The 8,034-nt window shown below is 40.4% G+C and overlaps 2 protein-coding genes across 2 annotated transcripts; both read left to right on the top strand.

Moving 5' to 3' along the window:
• The first annotated feature begins 2,631 nt into the window (after positions 1-2,631).
• On the top strand, positions 2,632-5,489 carry LOC114253577 (uncharacterized). Its single transcript, XM_028188505.2, has one exon. The coding sequence runs from the start codon at positions 2,632-2,634 to the stop codon at positions 3,706-3,708; it is 1,077 nt and encodes a 358-aa protein (XP_028044306.2). The 3' UTR covers positions 3,709-5,489.
• A 126-nt stretch (positions 5,490-5,615) lies between these two features.
• LOC114253531 (uncharacterized) lies at positions 5,616-7,444 on the top strand. Its single transcript, XM_028188450.2, has one exon. The coding sequence runs from the start codon at positions 5,689-5,691 to the stop codon at positions 7,168-7,170; it is 1,482 nt and encodes a 493-aa protein (XP_028044251.1). The 5' UTR covers positions 5,616-5,688; the 3' UTR covers positions 7,171-7,444.
• The last annotated feature ends 590 nt before the right edge of the window (positions 7,445-8,034 follow it).

Consider the following 8,034-nt stretch of genomic DNA (forward strand, 5'->3'; position numbering starts at 1 on the left):
CCGCCTTCATATTAGAACGTCTCTATCCCATGATTTCCAAGCGAAGTAAATTGTTCCTTCTTATTAAGATGACACTCTACAAAACTTGCATACGCCCCGTTATGACCTATGCAAGTATAATGTTCGCTCATGTGGCTCGCACTAACTTGAAACCCCTTCAAGTCATTCAATACCGTTTTTTCAGGATAGCCATTGGAACACTATGGTTCTTAAGGAATGTGGATCTCCATGTTGACCTGGAGCTTGACTCAATCAGTACCTAAATATTTACAGTTGGCATTATTGCGCCACTTTGAGAAGGCGGCACGACACGAAATTATATACCCGGTCCTGTGGACCGAATGGTAAACAGTCGACGTCACCCTAAACACGTCATTACGGATCCTCCCGATCCATTAACGGTGCTTTTAGGTACCCAAAGCATCGATCGCCGTCCTCACCGAACCAGTCGCTTGCGACGAAGGGCTCGACGAGTAAAACCCATATTTATACACAGCTCGATGAGTTTCTCGCCGGATCTTCTCAGTGGGTCGCGTTTTCGATCTAGTGGTAGATTTTGCGAAACACTGTTCTAACTAGGATCAGTGTTGGAAACGGTCCGGTTTGAGCCCCTTGAGCTAACCTTCACATTAAGGCGAAGCTCTCAAGGCCAAAGCAAGCCCTTCACTATCAGTCATGCTTTACAGTTAAAAGTAGACGTAACGTAAAGGGTGATGTCGCAACGGTTATTTTCTACGTAAACGCATGATGCATCTGAAATTTAAACATTTTTATGATTACATCAAATCAGATTTATACAACACTGAACCCTTTGATATACGGGGTATTTTATGTGCTCATCTTAAGCGAGACACACTTGGAAGGTAGTGATGACCATGGTGTTAGGATCGAGATTTGAACTTATCTCAATAAAACGTGGGTGTCGTACAAAGTGACTCAGGGATTCACCAAAAAATAGGCAATAATTTGAACATTATTATGAATTATTATTTATTTATTAAGAACCACTTATCCTGTCTATTTCTGCCGCGAAAAAGTCGTACGATTCAGCTTGAAAAATGAGACACCCGTTTTACAATACCTTTGAGATTTTTACCTTTTTTCTCAAGGTGAATGTTAGCATCGTTAATATAATGGGTACCTTTTTTTCAGGCCGGAAGCCGAACCTCTTACGAGGTCCCCGCGCATTGGGGCGCGCAGGGTATGATGGGACTTGACGATAAGTAGATGTTGGGAGCAGACAGCGGGCCCAAGGACGTTTTAGGCCCTACCGCACTAAAAAACTCCTCTGCACTCTTACACCCAACGTTCGATCTCCGCCCTGGGTCAAAACCCGGTCAGTGTAAGGGGTTTCCCGCGGTCAACACTACAACCAGACTCGTGGCGCCACCCCTAGGACGCCCGACCGACGGATTGTCGAGGCGATTGTCGACGACCAACGACGCCGGTCTCCGTGGTACGGTGGCCCTACCAAGCCACCCAGGCGATGCCGCTGGTGTTCCGGAATGTCCCGCCGGGTCAAAACCTTGTTGCTCTTCCATAGTATGTTCGTACGCTGCCTCGAACGAGACGGTGTGGTGCCCGTGAACTTCCCTGACCGTAATCACGCGCTGCGGACGTCGCAACGCCACGACGTTGTCGTGGGTCGTATCGTGGGTCAGGGCTTGGCACTACACGGGAGTCCCATACAGTGCCACCCCCGAGTAGAGGCGGGGCACCACCATGTCAGGCCATCCGACGTTCGGCAATAGCTGACTCAGCGAGCTGGCGGGACGGTACTTGGTGTAATTACTTACACCAGGCGAGCCCAGGATTTGTTCAATTTTGCAAATAAAAAGACAATAGTATTTTGTGATTATATTGGGTTGGACTTTTTGTTAGTATTTGCTTTGATTCGGCATAATTCTATAAGTTCATTGTTTATACTTTGTATAGCGGAAAAAAAGAATTCCAATAAAAACTTACTATAAACTTAAAAGTTATTCAGTTGTCTATACTAATATTATAAAGAGGAAAGATTTGTTTGTTTGTTTCGAATAGGCTCCGAAACTACTGGACTAATAAAAGTCAAACCCGCAAACTTATAATTTGCGTAATTACTGGTGGTACTGGTTGAGAGTCCGCACGAGTAGATACCACCACCCTACCTATTTCTGCCGTGAAACAGTAATGCGTTTCGGTTTGAAGGGTGGGGAAGCCGTTATAGCTATATTTGAGACCTTATTACTGATATCTCAAAGTGGGTGGCGTTGTAGATGTCTATGTGCTCCAGTAACCACTTAACACTAGGTGGGCTGTGAGCTCATCCACCCATCAAAGCAAAAGAAACATAAAAATATTTTATTTATTTATTGAAAACGAACTAATCGATTATAATTGGAAAGATTTTCGACCGGAGTTCTGCCCAGTTCTTTCTAATTTACCCAGCATTCATGGAGAATTTTACTCTACAATTTATCCTACACCGGTAGGTGTACCTACCTACTAGCTTTTAAAATTAGAACTGTCAAAGTCAGGTGTTAATTGTGACTGTCAAAATAAGAAACGAAGAAATGGCATTGAGTTTAATCGAATTATCCTGTTAAAGATCATGTTTTTGATAATTTTATAGTGTATGTAAAATACATTAAAATGTTTTCTCTAACGGGACGCAGGCACTTACATAAGGTCCTCAAAACTTTGAGGTTATCCTTTGCCGATTTTAGCAATTTACCCGATATAAAGAAGTTGAATGCGGTGAGGACTGTCGAGAAGACGATAGATAACAATACGAGTATTTTTGTGGAGAGTCCCATACATGTTAAAATTCAGCCCATTGATGTGAATGACTTAAATGCACATAATAAACTTACTATGACTCTGTACAGTCACGGCAAGGATGCGAGCGATTTCCAAGTTAAACAGACTTCCAAACGATTAGAATTGTTAAACAAGAACATCGCCTCAGACAAAAACGACGTATGTCTGATTCAGGTACCTTACCAGCTAAAAGTTCAGGTTTCGACTTCCGATAATGCTTCTGTTCACCTTTCAAAATTAGAAGGCGATGAATTTATAGTTAAAACACAGAAGGGGGCTGTGAACGTGACAGATATCAAAGCACAGAATATTAAAATTGAAACTGTTGAAGGAGAAGTCACAACTGAAGGTCGAATACAAGCAAGCAATATTGAACTCAAAACAGGCTTAAATTCTGGCATTAAGTGTCATAATGTTATGGCTAATTCCTTCATTGTCAGCACACACGCTGGACCCATAGCTGTAAAGTCATGTTACAGTGATAATTCACATTTCACAACATTGATGGGTAACATTCGTCTTGACCACTTACATAGATCTGTGTTGATTGACATCATCCAGCGAGGGAACTTACACATAACTGGATTCTCAGGGAATATCCAGGCCAGCCTAAAAAGTGGTGAGGTCTACATGCATGCATCACAGTTGATGAAAAAAAGCAGTATCTTCATTCATGAAAAAGGCAAAGTTGAACTTCTCATTCCAGATATAATAAATAATTTGCCAGCAACAAATCTGATAGCTGAAAAAATTACTGTTGACGATAAAATATTGAAGCTTGGAAGATTCATGGATGATTCACATCCAAAAAGGTTTCGATTTGAAAAGGAACCACATAATGAGTTGCATATAGTGTGTAAGAATGGCTCGATTGATTTGAAAGAAACAGATCTCCCGTTTATAGTGTGATTGCTGCAATTCTAATAGTTTTTTTTTTTTTTGTAAATATTATATTGTATTTTACTATGTTAGTAAGACTTGAATGTTATTTATTTTTTTAATTAAAAATAGTGTTTATAATTTTGTTTAAATACATCAAGTTTTATTTGAAACTACACTGTAATTCAAGTGTAATCTATAGAACAAGAAATCTTATGTGCTTAACAAATTTATTCCAAGTATTAATTTTTTTTTACACAATGACATTTGGTGTATCTACCTTTTTTAAATGTCATTGTTATAGTGGTTTTGTTAAATGAATGCTGTATTACTACTGTGAAGTATTATTTATATATTTAGTTGTTGACATAGAGATTGACAATGGCAAGAGTGAGCATTTGTATCTTGAAAACATAGTTTGTTAGTAACTCAGCTTTTTGGTAGATTTCTTCCATTGTATGATAGCCAACCCAGTGGTACTAAGGTCAGAACGATGCCTCCAATGAACACTACTCTAACTCAAAATTTTGAAATTTTCGTTTTTCAGGCAAATCGCTTCACTATTTTAAAAGTATTACAAATTCATTATTAATGGGGTTCGAAGCAAGAGTAAATCAACTAGTTACACAAGAAAAAACCATAAAATCTTTATTATTGCAGATATATTTATCAACTTTTTTCGTTTAAACTCTCCTCCTGTAAACCTAAGAATTTGGAGTTAGAGTAGTGTTCATTGGAGGCATCGAGAAGATCTAAGAAACCAATCTACGACTAAATACTTCCATGCCAATATGGCTTGTGGTAGGTGAGAATCACGTTTTCATGTCAACTGGTTTAACTAACCGCTTAACAAGTTACTATGTGGGCCTTCAGTGTTTGCTCGTCTTATTGGTGAGGTATCCGGAAACGGAACCAGGATGAATTAGCGATTGGCTAAATCAATAACTACTTAGACTGTTTCTGGGACCTAAGAGACATACCATAGAGAATCAAATACCCTTTGTAAATTCAGAGTTTCCGAATAATTAAAAAGATTACCAAGAGATCTTTTTATGAAGATAATGTGAGACACCTAATAACAGTATATGAGACAATGACTAATAATTCCGAGCCTATAAACGAACATTGGGACCCAGGTTCGTTTATAAAAAAAAAACTATTAAAAATGTATTTAGCAGCGAAGTCTGTGCTGTTTGAACAATTATTATTTCTGCCATTTCAATTCAGATCGTATGCGAAGTTTTGTTTATTGCTTAAATGGGTGGACGAGCTCACAACACATCTGATGTGAAGTGGTTACTCGAGATATAAGTTCTAAGGTCTCAGTATAGTTACAGTTGAAAATATGACCACCTCTGTCTCTAGGTTTGATATATTATCTAAGTATTGTAAATTTTAAATTATAGCAATATTAAAGTTTCATTATTAATTTATTTAAATCATTCTAGAACACAACCGTGTTCACTAACTAATTAGAGGCGGTCGTGTTTAGGTAATTAAAACAACTTTTATGCCTCTTTCTTGCGTAAAAGTAGTAATAATTTATACCTACCATGCCCAGAAATCGCGAACACCGAAGAAAATACTTTAGTACTAATTTGTCAAGGCGTCTGCATATTGTGTTGTCTGAAAAATTGGTCATAAGAGAGTGAAGTTATTAATAGATATTAATATAATTACGTGTGCAAAAACATATTGAATTGTTCTATTATTGAATCGTTATGGTATCTTATTATAGAATGTTAAACGTTGAAGATGTGTATGTGGTTTATCACGTAGTCCAATTGTGGAGAAATAAATTATTATCATTAGTTTTAGTCTTTTTCTTAACTATCCTTAATTGTTTACAAACGATTACTATCATTCCGTAATATTTTGTTTATTTTTAACTAGGTAATTGTTAATTGGGTACAAAGATGAGTTAGTGCTGAGCGGCGGGGCGCTGCTTTATTCTGATAACGAGGCTGTTTATATGCGCGAGCGTCGCTGCCGCGCGTCAGTCACTCCGCCATGCCGGCCTGTGCGCCTGAGTTTTCCCGCCTCGCGCGTTCTAACACAGAGCTAGTCTTTTCGCCGCGCAAGAGATGCTCTCACCAGCCACCACCTTTCACGGCTTTGAGGCGATCTTTCTCGTCAACGTTTTCGCTTATACCAGAAGAACGTGCCATTAGCCCCGAGCGACCGCCGCCCGTGCCGCACCTGATTCGACTCCTCACCTGGGGACCTCGTCTAATGCTGCGCCCGGTCTTCGCTCTCCTCAGCATTGTCTCGCATCCGGCTTGGAAACAAATATTAGTGGTACTACCGACGCTGTGGATTGCTGCTTCGCTGTTTATATTTTGGAAATGTGTGCAGTGCCCTATAAGTGTTCTTAAGATGATTGCTCGAGTTATTAGTTCGAAGGGGAATAACAAGCCTCGGACAGTCCTCATCAGTGGCGGCAGTTCAGTGCAAGCTTTACATTTGGCGAGGAATTTCCATTCGGCCGGTGCGAGAGTAGTGGCTTTCGAAATAGAAGGACAGTTTGCGCTACTGAAATACTCAGCAGCTGTTCATAAGTTCTATTCAGTGCCGAGGCCTAATCCCGCAGATCCTCTTGCCTATGCTCGAGCATTAAAAGCGATAGTGGAACAAGAGTCTGTTGTATTCTACGTGCCGGTGAGTTCAACGACACCGGCCTATTATGACGCTCTCGCAAAACCACACATGGAAGTGGTAGGATGTCAATGTTTTGTTCCTTGCGCTCGAGATGTCGTCACACTGGATGATCCCTTGGAATTAATGCGAGTTAGTCGTGCGGCAGGACTGATCACTCCGCAATTCTGGGTCGTAGCGAGTGACGAAGATGTTCGCGCGTGGTACGACAGTGGAGCTTCTAAAGAGGGACGTCATTTCATTGCGAGCGCCGGAGCCCGAGGTGCTCGTGATCGCTTACGTTTTGTGATGCCCGAAGAGAAAACACAATTCAGATTCCCCCGTGAAATCAGCGCTGAAAAGCCTTGGGTCATTGTCCGAGAGCCTAAAGGAGAAAAAATCGTTACGTGCACAACTCTGAAGGAATCTCGTGCGGTCAATAATGTGACGTGCCGCGTGGATGCTGCCCGCAAAGGTCTCGTTCCACAGAAAGATGACGAAGCTGACGCTTGGGTTCAAAGATTCGTGTCATTCCTTGCGCCGGTCAGACCCATGACGGGGCACGTGTCGTTCAGGCTCGTTCGTGAAGAAAATCCATCGAACGGGCACTCGAATAAGCTTATAGCCATCGGTGCGAGGGTCGGAGTGTCTCTACCGTACTTATGTCAAGGGCAGACAAGGTGCGGACACGCGGCGGCCGTCGGGAAGCTGCTGGATACCGTTTTGGACACGCGCGAAGCATTATTCGCGTTTTGGGACCCGTTGCCGTACTGCGCGTACTACCAGTCCAGGATGCCGGAAGACCGACGGTCGCTGCCGCCGGAGCCGTGCAAGACACCACCGAACGTTCCCCTCTGAAACCACTGTTTTTCAGCGTAGGGATTATTTATTATAGACACTCAAGTACCTGAAGAGTGCACTAGTGAGCACTCTGTCGGCGCGTGCCGTAACTAAGTCTGTTGCTCTCTTTTTGTTGTAACCTCGACGCGCTTGGGACTCGCAAGCGATAGGTCGAGGCAACGACACGACATATTGTAACTACTAAGTAGATTATTTTATAAGCACTTCATTGAATTACTTTGTATACTATTTTATATTAAGACGTGTAATAAAGATGGATTTAAAATAAAAACACTGTTTTTCTTTTAAGCATCCTTCGGTTAAGCATCATCCTTTAAGCGTCACGTAGGTACTGTGACTTTGTCGTATTAATTAATTACAAGTTTATATGTTTCATAATGAGCACGTTTTAGTCGAGATAACTACTTGTGTGAAATATAAAATGGAAAATTCCAGTCGAGAGAAAGTCAAGGGTCATCAACTGATGACTTTAAGACTACAAATAATAATTTTAATGATAAAATGATTAATCCATTTCATAACATTCAAACAAATAAATATTTTAAATTTAGAATGAATGGTTTTCAATTCGGTTCATTTCCCTTCTGTTATTTTCAGCTTTATTTGGTACACAGAATGAAACACAATGTCCGTTCTGGAATTGTATTTAATTTTATATGTTCATTTACCCAGATCTTCAAGGTGATGTTCTTTTCTTTGCAGTACAAAAATACTCACTTTATTATCACACGGATGCAGCGTGAATTATGCTAATGATTAATTATGGAAAAAAATCTTTATGTAATTTACATTTTATCACACACATAGATTATAAAGGTTATTTTATTGATTGTGAATTAATCAAATAAGTAAGTATAAACT

The sequence above is a fragment of the Bombyx mandarina genome, chromosome 06 (assembly GCF_030267445.1).
Source record: "Bombyx mandarina strain Sakado chromosome 06, ASM3026744v2".
Classification (NCBI taxonomy): Eukaryota; Metazoa; Arthropoda; class Insecta; order Lepidoptera; family Bombycidae; genus Bombyx; species Bombyx mandarina.

Bases quoted from the DNA above. Each gene is read 5' to 3' on its own strand.
- LOC114253531 (XM_028188450.2), top strand. From the start codon at position 5,689: ATGCCGGCCTGTGCGCCTGAGTTTTCCCGCCTCGCGCGTTCTAACACA.
- LOC114253577 (XM_028188505.2), top strand. From the start codon at position 2,632: ATGTTTTCTCTAACGGGACGCAGGCACTTACATAAGGTCCTCAAAACT.